Source organism: Tenrec ecaudatus, chromosome 17 (genome assembly GCF_050624435.1).
Source record: "Tenrec ecaudatus isolate mTenEca1 chromosome 17, mTenEca1.hap1, whole genome shotgun sequence".
Classification (NCBI taxonomy): Eukaryota; Metazoa; Chordata; class Mammalia; order Afrosoricida; family Tenrecidae; genus Tenrec; species Tenrec ecaudatus.
In genome coordinates this window covers 7,648,259-7,664,668 of record NC_134546.1, presented here as the reverse complement: position 1 = coordinate 7,664,668, position 16,410 = coordinate 7,648,259, and the positions used below count along the sequence as shown (strand labels likewise).

Below are 16,410 nucleotides of genomic sequence, written 5' to 3'. Positions count from 1 at the left end.
ATGTTGGGATGCTAGGAAAACCACGGTTCTGTAGCACACAGTATTTTAAACCTTCCTCTGGCAGTTAAGGATTTATTAGACTTAAATGGTCACTTTATGGATCTTAAGATTAGACTAACTTGGACTTTTTCGTTTTAGTGCTCTGAAATGTTGGTTGAATATTTGCAAAATCAACAATAGGCACAAGTAATAAGATTGTGGGTTTTTTTAGGCACAAGTAATAAGGTTTTGTTTTTTCCCACACTGAAAAAAAATTCACTACTAGAAAGCCTTAATATTTAGCAGGCTGAATTATAACTGGATCCAATATCTAAACCTGGAAAATCAAGTTAGGTATATTACTGTTTTAATTTGGCCATATAATCAATTATCTGTTTCGCTGATTTTAAATTATACTACTTGTACTGAAAGCTAATATCACTGATTGATAGTTATTGTCATCATTAATTTGATGTGTCCACTAGTGCTTATTCTAAAAAATGTTGATTTAAAATTATTTCGAGAGAAGGTGCATTGACACAGGATAGTGATTAATATGTTAGTGTCAACCTTTTTTTAGTAGAACCTTTGATCTCTTTACCCACACTTGATTCACGTGCTTCTTTGCCCCCACCATCCTTAGGTCTTAAAGATTTTGAGAAATTATCCAAAGATATAAAAATATTAGAAATAATTAACATTGTAGTAGCCGTTACAAAAATAATTTGCAGTTTGTTTTAAAAATCAAATTTAATTCACTCTCATGTCTTTAGAGTAGAAGTTTCACATTTTAAAATCCTACAGTAATTTTGCTTTATTAAAGTATATAGAAATAATGGGTAATTTTAATTGGTAGCACTTGGCACACTGAAAATAAACTTGTGACATTTAAGATCTTAACAATATTACTAGAAATTTAGAATTAAAAACTAGATTCTTATAGAATTTAAATATTTAATCAACTTTTTAGTTAAGCTTATGACATTTGCACAACTATGCTCTTTAATTTATTATACAGTTTAAGTGCAACCATTTTATCATCTTTAACCTTCAGGGCAAAGATGACGTTTATGATCGCATGCTGCTAGACTACTTCTTTCCTTATCATCAGTTCATCCACCTATTATGCCGAGTTGCAATCAACTGTGAAAAATTTACTGAAACATTAGTTAAGCTGAGTAAGTATAAAAGATGAGCAGTAAATTCCACGGAACTATTTTAAGCCCCTAGCCATTCTCTCAAAATGAGACTTTTCTCCCTTCTTTTTAAAAGTGAATGCTTACAGATATTTTCATTCTTGGGAATATTTTAAAGAAAATACCAACTTACTGGTTTCCATTGACTAGTTCTGCCCAGAGTTTCAGCTGGCCTATAAAGGAATGTGGAGTAGGGCTAATTCACTTCACATAGAAGTCCAAGTCCTCCACCATCTGCCCAAAAAAATTTTAAACAAAAAAAAAAAAATTTTTTTTCCCTTCAAAACTGAACTGCTCTGCTTAGGGAGGCAGGCTCAGAGATGGCCCCTCTCCGACCCTGGCCTTAGGGGTAAGGGGAAAATCTCTAGTGCCAGCTGTGCTCTGGAGCTGGCAAAGCAATCTGAGTGGACTTGCCAGGGTGAAACAGAGGTGCATATCTGAGTAATGAGAAGGTAAGTCTTTCAGCAGAGGAGTTAGTGAGGAGGAGGAGGGAAATGTAAAGGGAAGATGTGAGAAATAGAAAACAAAATCATGTGCGAATTCTGGAGAAGGAAGAGAACCTCTGATCTCTTGGTGCCAACACTGTCTGTCCACGGCAGTGCCGAGAGCTGTTAGGAGAACCTGCTCCTTTCTGCGACTTCTTTCCAGTTGTTGAACCTTTGCAAGACAGCCCTCTCCGCCAGAGAGCTCCCAGACATGTGTTCCCTTGACCTTCAGTACAGAAAGCCTATATTTCCCAATCACAGTCCCTCCCTCCCTCCCTCCCTCCCTTCCTCTGAGAGAGGATTTGATCCATTCTAGGTAGGGCAAATGACTTCATTTATACAAGCAATAGCAAGATGTGGCTGGTGGTTACTTCATTAACAATTATAGCTTGAGGTGTTAAACTAAAAGCTTCGCAAATTAACAGGAAGAAAACTGGACATCATCTTGATGTAAAGTTTGACAGAGAACAAAAACAGTGTTGTTATGCCTTCTATCAATGAGGTGGTGTCCCAGTTTGAAGTTAACTGTGGTTCTCAACCTGTGGGTCGTGACCCCTTTGGAGGTCAAATGACCCTTTCACAGGGGTTGCCCGATTCCTAACAGCAAAATTACAGTTATGAAGTAGCAACGAAAATAATTTTGTGGGGGGGGGCTCTTACCACAATATGAGGGACTGTGAAAGGGTCATGGCATTAGGAAGGTTGAGAACCTCTGCTGTAGAGAGATGCCAAGAATGAAGCTGAGGAAACAGAAGTTAAGTTATATGCAGGACCTTAGTGGGAGCTGATAAAAGGCTTTAATTTTTATCATTGCCCAAAGGGAGAGAGAAGGACAGGTTTAGATTGGTTATATCCCTGCTCATTTGAAACCTTGCATGGTCTAAGAACCAGAAATCATACCTACCGTTACAGTGGGTGGGATTGCCTCAAGATTCATTAGATTGTGGTTTATCTCTATTTTTTTTTTTTAGATTGCAGTTCATTTCTAATTTTGCAGAAGTCTCTGTGGCAACTTCTCTATGGTTAATCAAGCAGATTTTAAGACTTGTTAGGGAATGAAAGAGGGGCATTATGTAGCAATTACAGGTATAAACAAAGGATGGATCTGGTGGAATTGGAGAAAGCAGAGGAGATGAACAAAACTGCATGATTGACAGTTAAAACAACTGTGTTTAAAAATCACAGTGTCTTTCTAGATAATATTATATTTTAAACCCCCCCAAAAAAATTTCTGAAAGGAATAAGGACAACTGCACTGATTTTTAAAGTGCTGGTATTTTTTCCCTGACAAAAGCAAGCTGTAGTGATAGCGATTAAAACCATGTACCGAATATGTAGTGGAAAACCAGCCCAGTGACATAGGAAGGGTTTGATCGTGACATATCAGGTGGGTAGGGAATAGATGGTACTGAAGGGACAAAGCCAGTCTAGTACGTCACTCCTGAGAGCAGGGGTTCTCAACCTTCCTAATGCCGTAACCCTTTCATACAGTTCCTCGTGTGTGGTGACCCCCCCAACCATAAAATCATTTCCATTGCTACTTCATCGCTGTCATTTTGCTACTGTTAGGAATAGGGCGACCCACAGGTTGAGAACCACTGCTTTAGAAAAAGAATGGCTAGCATTGCCACCATACAAAGAGATTTTTGGTTTAAATGAGATGATAAGCAAAGAACTTGAACAGGGCATTTAACAGAGAAACCAGTACCTGGCGACCACCTGAGAAGAAGCACAGCCTCACTGGAGAGCTTGAGACAGGTGGAGTTAGGTGAGACCATACTTGAACAGTTTGGGACAGGAGAGTATGTAAAATGGACTCCTAGTCAGAATTCATTTTAAGGAGCGATGGGATGCTATTTAAATTTTATGATTTTAATACCCTTTGACTCGGCACTACTATATCCAGGAATCCATCCTACTCTACTTGTACGAGTCTTCAACAGCTATATAGTGTGTTTCCACTTGCATTGTAAAGGAGAAGGGCAAGGAATAAGCCAACTGTCCATCAAGTGAAGCTTGTCACGTGCACTGGAATTCATCTACGTCATAGAAGAAACAAGATGGGAATTAGCCTCAGCTGACATGAGAAAGGAAATTGGACCTTGCAGAGTATCACCCCATTCTTAGAATAAGTGCTCTCTGTATGTACCCTCACTGAAGGAAAAATCCAAGGACTATATTCTAACACTACCGGTGAAATGAAAGGTGTCCCTTTACTTAGGTCTAATGTGAAGGGCTTCAAGAAGTTAATGGAAAAATTAAGTTGAAAAGATAATGGAATTTTTCTATCAACTATTGAAGCTCCCTTATATATCCAGAGGTTAAATTATTTGTAATGATCTTGCAGTGATTTTGGAATTGGGGGGTGGGCAGATTTTTTGTTAAGAGAAAACTGGTATTTGTAAACAATAATTAACCTGTTTTTTCTTTTAGATACCTTAGTGCACATGCAAAATTAACAATAAGATCCTCCAGAGTAACAGTGCATAAAACATCCTAGACTTAATCATTGTTAATGTTCACTTACAAAACAATATCATTGTCACCTTTATTAACATTGTTTTTGAAAGGTTTCTTCATGCTTTAATAAATGAAAGTAAAATGAATATTGGGGGGGGGGGTTGCCAGTAACATCATAGACCTAAAAAGTTACAGAATCTTCCAAATTTTTAGAATTAAATTTTATGGTCATCAATAAAACTAAGCAGTGATAAATTCAGATTAAAAAAAACCCACTGGTCCATACCTCTCCTTTTTGTGGCATGAGGACAGCCCGCACTGCCTGGAGAACAGACCTTGGGGACTTCCTGTGGTGAGCACAGTAGCGCCCAGCTCTTGCGGGCACATATCCCCAGGGCAGCTCCCTGAGCAGTAACTTAACAAGCTCAGCTGCAGACCGGAAGGTCTGCTTCCAGGAAGAATACGGTAATTCCCAAAATGCAGCCGTGGCAAATGCCATGGAGCACAGTTCTACTCTGACCCATATAGGTCCCCAGGAGTCAGAATCTCAGTCCCCAGCACTGGTGTTTATGTGGCATTTAGAGTTGTACTTATCATTCCAAGACTGGTGACCTGTTTATTCATTTTAAAAGAGGAAGAACTGTCAGAGGGACTGACCGAGTTTGTTTTCAGTAACTTTCATAGGTAGCCAGGACATTAGAATGGGGGAAGTAGAAGACTAGTATGTGGGATCACAATGTATGTATTGGCGATGCATTCATCTTGAACCTCCATCGAGTGACTGAAGCTACCATTCTTCCTAGATGTTTGCATGTGGTAGAACTATGTTCATTATAATGGAATTCAGAGGAGAAATCCTCACTAGTGAAATATATATGCAATGTGTCATTCTAGCAGTTCTGGACTACACAATCTTAAATATCCATTTTACCATCAAAAATAGCGTTTACAGGATTTTTCTGTTAAACACACTCCTAACAACTTCCAATGTGGAGTGTTACTAAAGAGAAAAGGATCTGTATGGGAGTTTGTTTTACTGCTTTTGTAAGGTCTTCCTTGTGGGAGGCAAGGCAGATGGTGGTCTTGTTGAGGTTGCCTCAAGTTGTGATGAAGAAAGAGACGTGGATCAGAAGAAGCCGCTGTCACCACCTGCTTCTTTGCTCATTGAAGCAATAGACAGTGCCCGAGAACTGCGATGGCATCTCACTGTGCAGTGCACTTGGTGATGTACCCCAAGAGATGGGGGCAGGGGGGCTGTGGACAGTTATCACCTGCTATATACTTGAGGAGATCAGGCGGTGGGCCGCAGAGGGGGCTGTGAATAGCTAGGTGGGCACTGGCCTCTTCCCTGAAGTCACAGGCCTCCTGATCCTAATGCATGGTGAAGATGCTACAGGGGAACTGGAGCCCTGGTGCTGCAGAGGGTCCTTCGAAGGAGCTGGTGGCTCTGCGAGCAAGTGAATGACACTGAGAGGGAAGAAGGGGTCTTTAGCTCACCTTGGTGACACAGTGCTCACCAGAGTGTGTGCACAAAACAATGCAGAAAGGGGTTTGTATGTATCTTACTATCTTATGAAAATGTGTAAATGGCCTATCAAATCATCACAGTTTACTAGGGGTTGTATTTCCTAAGATCTGTATTGTGTCGTATTTAAAGAGAAGCATTAAGTAAATAATAGTGCAGTGATGGGCAGGTGTAGAGAACTGATTACTCGAAAGATGATGGGCTTTAGAATCTCTGCTGGCTCACTTGCTCTGTGATACCTCTTGGACAGATTGTATGCTCTTTCTCATGTAATGCAGGATAAAACGATACCCACCCCCAAGGGTAATAGACAATGTACTCAGCATATGCTAATCCGTGTTGATTGCCCTCTTCACTTATAAGATAGAGGTGTCTGTGCCAGAATGCCAGTGGGGTGTGGTCTTTGATCACGAAAGGTCTCCTTGTTCTTTCTGCTATCTTTGTCAGAAGTTGTAGTAAATAGGGACAAGGACTGTTTACTTTCAGGGAGGAGGAGGGTAGCAGCCAGGACAACTTAGAGAGTCTGTTTTTTCATGAGAGGAGTTCATCAGACATCCTCTAGTTCAGGGTTAGCTGACTCTCTGCTGAGGGCCAGGTGGTAAGTATTTTAGGCATTGCAAACCACATATGGTCCCTGTTAACTATTCTTTGGTTTTATAACTCTTCAAAAATGTAGATGCTGTTCTTAGTTCGCAGAGTCATACAAAAACAGGCAATGGGCAAGATTTTACCTCTGGGCCATGGCTTTCCAACGGCTGTCGCTCTGGCTTTGAGTGTGAGCCAAGGAGGAGCACAGGGACTCTGTTCTGTGGAGCCAGTGGTTTGGCAATGTGTCTTTGTGTGTGTTTATTGTTGATGGCTTATGTTAGGTAAATACCTCCAGCTCCAACCAGGTTAGGGTAGAATGAGAGAGATGATGGTGTTTCCTTGGGCCATTACCATGGCACTAATCTTGAAACTAAACAAGTTTGCCTTCAAAAAGATTTTAGGCATCCTTGGTCTAACCCAGGGAGTAGCACACGATAGCCCAAGTTCTAGCTGTTTGGTTTTTTATTGTGGTTTTCTTGAATGACAAGCTAACAATAGTTTTCTACATTTGTAAATGGTTCAAGAAAAACTAAAGTAGAATGATTTGGGGGGGGTGACATTTAAAATTTACATGATACTCAAATTTCACTGTTGATGACTAAAAGTTTTTTAACAGCCACGCCCATTGATTGTCTACTTGCCATCACACTGCCATGGCAGAGCTGAGGATACCGCCGAGATCAGACGCTACAAAGCCTAAAGTAGTTATTATTTAACCCTCTCGAGGAAAAGCATGCCAGCTCCTTTTAATTTTTCTTAACTGGAGGAAGATTTTATTGATGTTCTACCTCTACAGTACTTTGTAGGGTAGGAGGGTTGTCATGGAAATGTTATTTAGGACTATGGCATGATATCGTCTGTGTTTCAGAAGACAGGAGGGCAGGGGAACAGATCTCTTGGACACATAGTTGACATCTGGAATAGTCATGAAGAGGAGAGGTTCCCAATAAGACTCTGGCATAGATCCCGGAAGTGTGGTTCACTCAGAAGTTTCTAGAAGCTGCTGGCTGGACTCAGAGCTCTGTACTGCTTTATATCTACCACAAAGATAATTCTCCCTGTCTTTGGAGAATTCAGGTGGAGGGGTGGGGGCGGGGGAATGATACATTTTCTAATTCTCCACATCTTCTTTTTGGCCCTGCCCACTGCAGTCAAGATGGTCCAAAAAAATGACCTGACATTACAGAGTGGTACCTTAAGCCAAGGAAGGTTGAGAGCTACTTCTAATAACTTTTACTGACTGGCCCCAGATAAAATTCTGATACTCAAAACCAGAATTGGTTTAAGTTGCTTCAGATACTTATGGGAATGAGGTGTGGGATATAAATCAATTTGATCGAGACTGTATTCCAAATCACTGGTTAAAATACTTCAATGGATTTTTCCCCTTTATGTAGAAAATGCAGTGTTAGAAATAGCTATGTTGTACCTGCAGAGTTTAATACTACAATATTATAATTTATCATTATAACCTATTCTGATTTATTTTCAAATATTAGGTGTCCTAGTTGCCTATGAAGGTTTGCCACTTCATCTTGCACTGTTCCCCAAACTTTGGACTGAGCTATGCCAGACTCAGGTAAAGAAAATTAGTTTTAGATGATATAGTCATTCACATCATCTGAGCAAGTGGCCAATAATTGTAGGAACTGTGGGCTGGAAAGTAAGCTGACTGGAGATTGGGAAAGTTTTAGATTCTTGGTAAAATGTAATTCCTGGGAAGATTAGGTATTAAGCAGTGGGCATCTAGTTGTTTTGTTTTTTTTTTAATGTTTTGCTTTAGCAAGTTGATATCACAGGATATGCCAAAAATGTTGCTTGTAATTGAATGGCTCTTCTGTAGCCCCCCCCCCCCACTTGGGATGAGCGCATGGGTGCTCTTCCTTACTCCACACCCTTTGCTTGCTGCCCCTGCCGCACCCCGAGAGCGCTAGTAGAAGCCATCACTACGGTCTCACTCTGAGGGCTTGCTTACATGTTACCTCAGGGTTAGACACTTGCTTTCTGAACCGAGAGCAGTCTGATGGAGGAAAAAGCCTGTTTACCCCTTCCTCGTGCACATCGAGAGCAACCCCAGGGTGTGCAGATCGCGGAGTGAGAGGGCCCTGGGTGGAGAGGAGTTGGCTTACTCCCGAAGTCTTCATCCCACCTGAGAATCCAGCTAAAGGCTCCACTCTCCTTCCCCAGCCATGCCAGAGCAGCCTGTTGGACCCAGCTCAGTGCTACCTAATGGGGACTTCCTAGACGGAAGCTTTCCCTGAATGTATGGACTCATCTTTGCCCCCCAGGAGCCTAGTGCCTAACACACAGCACATCCAGGGCTGATTCCACCCTCGTTAAGATCCATCCAAACTCACTGCCCTCGAGTTGATTTTGACTGAAGCCCCGTGGGAAAGAGGAGAACTGCCCTTGGGGGTTTCCAAAGCCTGCCCTTTGCCCCAAGGAGTGGCTAGTGGTATCTCTCCGCCCACTTCGTTGTTAGCAGCCCACCACCTACCCTCTGCATCACCAGGGCCCTTTCCCGTCTTTCTAGCTTGGTGCCAGCCTGTTTGCATCTACCCGGTCCGACGTTACCTCTGGCACCAGCGTGGCAAACTCCTACCACCACCCCACCACCCCAGGAGAGCAGCTGAAATACTTGAACCTGATGCAGCCTTGGGGCAGTAGTTCTGTGCATGCAGTCTGGGTCGTATTGGACTCTCAGTTGTGAGCCCCCTGGGTACTGGTATCAGCTATCTCGTCCCTGAAGAAATATTACACACACACCCCATCATTGGAGTCTTTGAAGGAATAGTATACAGAGTGGCATCACAAAGTCTGTGGAAAATGGAATTACTATAATGTAATTTTTCCGTGAAGTCCCTACTATATTGCTTGCATTTTGCCCACAGAGCTTAATATAGTAGGTGTTCGGAAAATGACTGGCTGGCCCATTGAGCTGAGTGTTCTATTCAGGATATTGAAGCCACCTCACCCGGAAGTTTCATTCTTCACCTTGGCTATCTACCCCCTACCCCAGCCCCAGGCCCCTCAAAAAAAAAAAGGTCCTCCCGAAGAAGCCTGCTGAGGTTCCCACAGGGAGCGCTGGTGGGGTAGGGTCCCTCTACACTGGACCACGCTCAGCAAGGTCGGCAGGCAGGGGAGCCACTAGCTCTTCCTCGGGACAGAGACAGGACGTTCTGCTCCAGAAACAGTTAACAGTCCCTGAGAAACTTGCAGGGACTAGATGGCGGTGAGGTTTTGAGGGAAGATTTCCGAAGCCCCCGTAGCCCCTTCAGAAGCAGCCTGTGTGTGCAAGATACAAGGCGCAGGCAGGTGCTGAGGCCGGAGCAGCATCAGGCAGATTATCCTAGTCTGAGGATCAGAAGACCTGGGTGCTAGTTCTCAGTCCTCCCAGGTTCCTAGTGTCTGGGGTGACCCCAAAGCAGGTTACACAGCACCGTTGCGTACTTGGTTAAAGCATTTACGCATATACATTATCTGACAGTTGTTCCTCTAACCATCAGTTTTGTTTGCCATGTAAACAAATGATCCTCTGAATCAAAGCACAGATACAGGTAAGCTAGAATTATTGAAGACAGACTTTTTGTGGTTAAGAGCCATGGTCATTTGAAACCAGGAAAACCAAATTTTAGTAAAATACTCAAACTCATATTCACTGTCATTGAGTTGATTCTGAATCTCATCTCTTTGCATGAGATTAGGAAAAGAGATTTCCTTTTTAACATTTGCTATCTTTATGAGTAAACAAGGTGTTTACCAAATTACTTGTCCATATGGAGCCCTGCTGGTGTGGTGGTTCAGCATTGGGCTTCAGTCTGTATGTTCGGCAGTGTGAAGCCAGTGCTTCCTCAGGAGAACAACTGGGCTTTCTACTCCCATAAAGATTGACAGCCTCGGAAACCCACAGCAGGGTTGTTGTGAGTCAGCATTGACTCGGTGGCAGTGAGATCTTTGAGTGAAAAAGATGTTTATTCAATTACTGTTTATTAACTGTTGGTAAGCTGTCTCAGAAAATGGATTTTAATTCTTACATTTGTGGTTTTCCTGCATATGATTTGGTTGCCCCTTAACTTGTCTTCTGACCTTGATCCTAACTCACTGTGTAAGAAAGTGCACTTTAGCCATTCTGACTTTCTCCAAGTCTCTTCCTTTCATACTCACCCAGATAGGCTAAATGTTTTCATTTGGGGGGAGGACATTTAAGGTTGAATGTATTCAAACAAAGAGCCTGGACTGAAGTACAGGGGGCTTTTTGGAGGATTGAAAAGCGTGAAGTTGGCTGGCATAAGGAAAGCGGTGAAGGTATGGCATCTTGTCAGTACTCAACCACGGTCACCTCTTCTCCCACTCAGTCCGCCATGTCGAGAGACTGCATCAAGCTCCTGTGGGAAGACCCGGTGTTGGCAGAGTACATTAAATGCATACTGATGGACGAGAGAGCTTTTCTCAACAACAACCTTGTCTACACCTTCATGACTCACTTTCTCCTGAAGGTGGGTAGCACTGGGGACGTGTAGTGGGCGCCTTGGGTTTATGCGTGGTATGTTCATTTGATTGGTCTTTTGGAGATTTTTCTCTCTTTAAATCTTTTTTCAGGTCCAAGGTCAAGTGTTTTCTGAAGCAAACTGTGCCAATTTGATCAGTACTCTTATTACAAACTTGATAAATCAGTATCAGAACCTACAATCCGATTTCACCAACCGAGTTGAAATTTCCAAAGCAAGTGCTTCTTTAAATGGGGTAAGATTGTGGCAGGACATAAAATTATATGCTTCGGAACCTATCTTGTTATCAACTCTATTTAGGTTTATCTGGTTTCACTATCTTAACTACAAAAATCACATGGTGAGCAGAAGCTAACCAAAACTGTAATGTAGCGCGTTGTCCCTGGGTAGCAAGCACCGTAGCAGCGTTACCTTGGCAGACGGGAGCAAGTGTGGCGGAGTGCTGAGGACATGTGGCCTCTGAAAGCACGCCCTTTCCCTCCACCTGCGTGGTTTGAACCGTGGTGTGGGTGGTTTCTGTTACTGCCTGTGGCTCCTAAGTGGTATCAGGTTGATGATCTGGTATTGATGCTAGAGACAGCTTAAGGGAGGGAATCTGTTTCCCAAGGAGTGACATGACTAGAAAGGACCCCACAGCCAGCTTATATTGTGACATCTCCACGCAAAAGCTAAATTTCTCATCAGCCACATGAAGTTTGTTTTTGAACTCCTCCTTTGTTTTGGGTTGTTTTTTTCCCTTTTCCATGATCAGAAAGTATTACTGGAGTCTTCAGTCTTGTTTTGTGGTGGTGGTTATGGGTTAAAATCAGTGATTTACAATGTATAGCGGAGATACTGACACTGACTCTCTGGTTTTATTATGCATCTAAAAAAGCCAGAGAAACCAGGATAGATTCCTGAAATAGTAAACATCTGCATTCACTGTAAATACTTTGTCAAAATGTTGGTTTTAGAATTTGAAATGTTCTTCTTGGGGGTTTTGTAGGACCTGCGGGCACTTGCTCTGCTCCTTTCGGTACACACTCCCAAGCAGTTAAACCCAGCTTTGATTCCCACTCTGCAAGAGATGCTGAACAAATGCAGGACCTGCCTGCAGCAGAGAAACTCACTCCAAGAGCAAGAGGCCAAAGAGAGAAAAACTAAAGGTAAGCTTGTGACCGTGGTGGGCGCACTGTGTAATCAAAACGGGACCTGGGTACCCATTGAGCCGCCTAAATAGAGGTGCTAAAAGGGAGGGGTAGCTCTGTGTCATGGGAACAATTATCAGCCCAATCACCTTAACCCCAGGGTGATGATTGAAATGTTTTTCTTTTGTTTTTGTTGTTGATCTCTTGTGGCTCTTTGCTCTTGTCGTAATAGGCCTGTCAAAGTCGACCCAAGTTGTCCATAACCCAGGGACAAGCAGATGGATTCTGGGCTCCCACTTAACTCTAGCCCCAACCCAAGAACAATTCCTTGTGATAACCTAATGCATGGTCCTGCTTAATACTCACCTTTATGAAATGTGCACTGAAGATAAGGGTGCTATAGCAAAGTGGGGTGACAAAAACAGATGGCGCCTGGCTATCAGTCCGATAGTGTCTGGAGTCCTAAAGGTGTGGGGTCTTAAGGGCTTGCAATCAAACAAGCAGCCATCTTAGTGAGGAGTCAACTAAGTCCACATTGAAGATGCACACCAGCCGGTGTGATCCAACAATGACAGTAACAAAAACAACAAAGGGAAAAGTATCCTAGCTTACATTATGGACACCCAGTTTGTCGACGGCTGGGGAGGGCAGTGGGGGCCCCGAACCCATCTACAGACTCTCTAGTCCCATTAAGCCTCTGGTGGATCCCCTCTAGCCGCATGCAAGAGATTCAAACCAATCTATCAAACGTTTTTTAAACTTGATTGTAGTGTATTGAACTTGGGTACTCGGTGAGTGGACTTCCCTCTTGACCCAACCTGAATTTATTGTACTTTCCTACCTGGCCTTTTAAATATTGATGTGGTCTTTTCTTTCTTACTCATTATTTATATTTTTATCTTTATATTATTTTCTTTTTGCCATTTTGTTTTTTGTTTGTTGGGTTTCCCAGTTTGTGACGCACAGACACAGGTACAGAGATACTAATTGATGCAGTGGTTTATCGGGGACCGCAGCTGGGAAGGGAGAGGGGATGTGGGAGGATCAGGGAGCACTAGAGCCGAATGTGATGATGTCGATACTATTTTAAAAAGCAATTGAACTATGAAAGCGTATGACGTGTGAGTACTTTATCGAGAAAACCACTAAAAAAAAACCCAGGAAACCAATCTGGACTGGTGGCCACGGGCGAAGGGGAGAGCGTTGTTGCTTCGGGGGCACCAGGCCTGCATCAGTGATGGTGGGGTGATTTGGAAAGGCTATTAATAATGGTTACACAGCATGAAGACTGTAATCAATGGTGGCCCTAAGTTATACACGTTGTGGAATTGGAGAATGTTTTGTTGTGTATGTTTTTGCCACCATTAAGAAAACCATGATTTCCATGAATAACAATGAATACAAGGAAGAGAGTTCTAGAATTGAATGTAGTGACAGTGGTACAACTCTTCTTGGTGTGATTGCATTACTGAATTGTGTGGCATGGGAGCAGTGCTAATAAATAAGTGCTATCAGGGGAGCTGATCCTCACCACCACTGCCTGCATCTAGTCCTGCCCCTTTCAGAGACGGGGTTTCAGCATGCTTGTCTGTGTTCGCAGATGACGAAGGGGCGACCCCTGTCAAAAGGCGGCGTGTGAGCAGCGACGAGGAGCACACTGCCGACAGCTGTGCGAGCGACATGAAAGCGGAGACCAGGGAGGTCCTGACCCCGACCAGCACGTCGGACAACGAGACGAGAGACTCCTCCATTATCGACCCGGGGACCGAGCAGGATCTGCCCTCCCCTGAGAACAGTTCTGTCAAAGAATACCGAATGGAGGTCCCTTCTTCATTGTCAGAAGACTTGTCAAATACCAGGGTGCAGCGTTCAGAGGAGCAGTCCAACACCAGTAGATTTGAAGATTGTAAAGAATTTAAAGACCTCCACTGCCCCAAAGACTCCCATCTAGCTGAGGAAGAATCCGAGTTTCCTTCCACTTCCATCTCAGCGGTTCTGTCTGACTTGGCTGACTTGCGAAGCTGTGATGGTCAGGCTTTACCCTCCCAGGACCCTGAGGCGGCTCTGTCACTCAGCTGTGGCCATTCCAGAGGACTCCTTAGCCACATGCAGCATCACGACATATTAGACACCCTGTGCAGGACCATTGAATCCACCATCCACGTGGTCACGAGGATAGCTGGCAAAGGAAACCAAGCTGCTTCTTGACATTAGATGTAGCATGTCTACTTTTAAGCCCCCCTCCCCCCACAATGCTGTTTGTATCAGTTTGCTTATTTCTGTTTTGTGCTTCAGTTTGTCCAGTGCTCTCTGCTTGAATGGCAAGATAGATTTATAGGCTTAATTCTTGGTCAGGCAGAACTCCAGATGAAAGAGTTTGCATCTTCAGTACACTCTCTAAAGGGCAATCAAATAATGGGTATGTGTGACGTAACTACGAGTTCACTGTAGTGGCTTTCATGGAGGAGCAGGGCCCCCCCGCCCTGTACAATGTGATTTACACTTGCAGCATTTTTACTGTGTATGATATGGTGTCCTCTGTGCCAGTTTTGTACCTTCTAATAGAGGCGGGTGCCTCTGATCGCTGTGGTTCTCATTATCAAAATCAAGTTCACTTGTATACGGAACAACCACAAGAAATTTGATTCTGTACAGAATCCTCTCTGGCTGTGGCCTGGCAGTATATAAATAAATGGTGCTTTATTTAACAGAATACCTGTGGAGGGAATAAAGCACACTTGATGTAAAAATAATCGTTTTATTTTTATTGACATGACTGATTGCTATTCTGTGCACTTAATTAAACTGACTGTGATGACTTTTCACTTGTTGACATACGTTGCTTCAGTCTTAGCAGAAGAGAGTCACAAGCACGGGGCGGGCGCGGACACAGCCCCACAACACTGTTCATGACAGTCCACAGAGTAACCTGTCCCCACCAGCCTTTCCACCTTAAAATGCCAAACTGCTGCAGGGACAGCCAATGCTGGCTGGGAGCAAGCACAGTGCTCAGACCCCACCCTCGCTGTGCTTCCTCCCGAGACCTTCACAGCTGTCAGGATCCCATTCGTGGTTCACCTTCAAGACCAGAAAGCTGGCTGGGCAGAGCTCCAGCTCGGGAGGCTCCCAGCAGCTGTGGTCAGGAAGGCCCTCTTCTCCATCCCCAGAGGGGGCCACAGTTGTGGGAGGTCACTTTGCTTCTCACCCAGGGCACGATCTAGTTGTAATAAAGATCTGAACACTTATTTTTAATTCCATATCAATCGACTGAATTTCACTCAGTAATTAAAAAAATAAGGGTTTTCTGTCTTGAAGGACAGGGAAGCGGTAAACTTGGCTTTTTCTACTGAGATCAAAGTAGCTATCCTTATCATATCTAAGTTCTTTTTTAATTTAGGGTGGTCAGCTGCAGTAAACCTTTTAAATGCTACTGCTGCTGCCAACAGAATTTTGTACTTTGTTCTCTACAGACAGGAACTCCCTGACGGTCCAACTGCAGTTCTGTCTGCCGGGCTCAGCACCATTGCACAGTGTTCTAGAAGCAGCAGCAACTGACTGATGACAGGAAATGGAGGGGCAGGGTATTTCACCCCCTTCTCCACCCACAAAAAGTCCTTGGACGTACCTGCCAGCCAGTTTCTACATGGCCATTTCATGAAGAACTTCTGGTTTGTTAACTGAAAACAAGAAATTCAACTAATGACTTTTTTTTTTTTTAATTTCCACTACAGCACACGCCTTTCGTTAAAGCCTCTAAGCACTCGAAGGAAGATGGACAGCATGCAGTCCTGGCTGCCGACGATTGAGCACCGGTGAGAACTGCTGAGTAGGAGACGGGTGTACTGTGAACAGTGGGAGCCAGAGAGGGGGGTCGGGGGTGGGTCCAGGGCTATGGCAGAGCTAGAGCCTGCACGCACACAGAACCTGCTGGGCACAGACCATGCGATGAAGGAGTTAGGTTTGTGTCTTGAAATTGCCAGCCTTTATGGGAATCCTGAAACAAAAGGTGTCCTGTCTCTTTCATTCCTTAATACTGGTAATGTGTTTCTAAAGTACCCAAACGTATATGAGGTCTCATAAAATCCCAAGGCAAGGTAAAAAGCACTGTTAACCAAAGGAGAGATGGCCCAGCTTACCTCTAACCCTGAGGTCACATACCATTCCTATAAATTTACCTGCGATGTTCCCATCAAACATCTAGAATTTCCCTCCCCTTCTGCCTCTAGGACAGCAGGAGATTTGGAACATTTTTGCACCAACCACAAAAAGAATGTGTTAATTCATTTCAACACAAACGTAAAGTACATAATAAAACAACTGTGGTTGGGTGGAGTTTTTTTTTTTTCAATCCCAGAGGAGAAGTAGCTTTTACTATGGAGAATCCCAAAAGCTCTCCTCAGACGAAGGTAACACACACCCCTGAAATGTTGCCTTTGATTGAGCCCATTTTTAAAAAAATTTTATTGGGGGCTCATAACAATCCATACATCAATTGTATCAAGCATATTTGTGCATATGTTGCCATCATTTTCAAAGTACTTT

At 43.4% G+C, this 16,410-nt stretch overlaps 1 protein-coding gene across 2 annotated transcripts in view; it reads left to right on the top strand.

The window, feature by feature from the left end:
• The window catches only part of USP34 (ubiquitin specific peptidase 34), a 218,811-nt gene extending 204,118 nt beyond the window's left edge, over positions 1-14,693 (top strand). The window contains exons 75-80 of one of the 2 annotated variants that reach the window (XM_075535335.1): positions 1,034-1,157; positions 7,733-7,812; positions 10,589-10,729; positions 10,833-10,976; positions 11,727-11,886; positions 13,469-14,693. In XM_075535335.1, the coding sequence (XP_075391450.1) occupies positions 1,034-1,157; positions 7,733-7,812; positions 10,589-10,729; positions 10,833-10,976; positions 11,727-11,886; positions 13,469-14,076 (1,257 nt within the window). In that variant the 3' untranslated portion in view covers positions 14,077-14,693. The remainder of the gene's footprint in view (positions 1-1,033; positions 1,158-7,732; positions 7,813-10,588; positions 10,730-10,832; positions 10,977-11,726; positions 11,887-13,468) is intronic. The other variant, XM_075535336.1, reaches the window with a different exon arrangement.
• Positions 14,694-16,410: the final 1,717 nt, after the last annotated feature.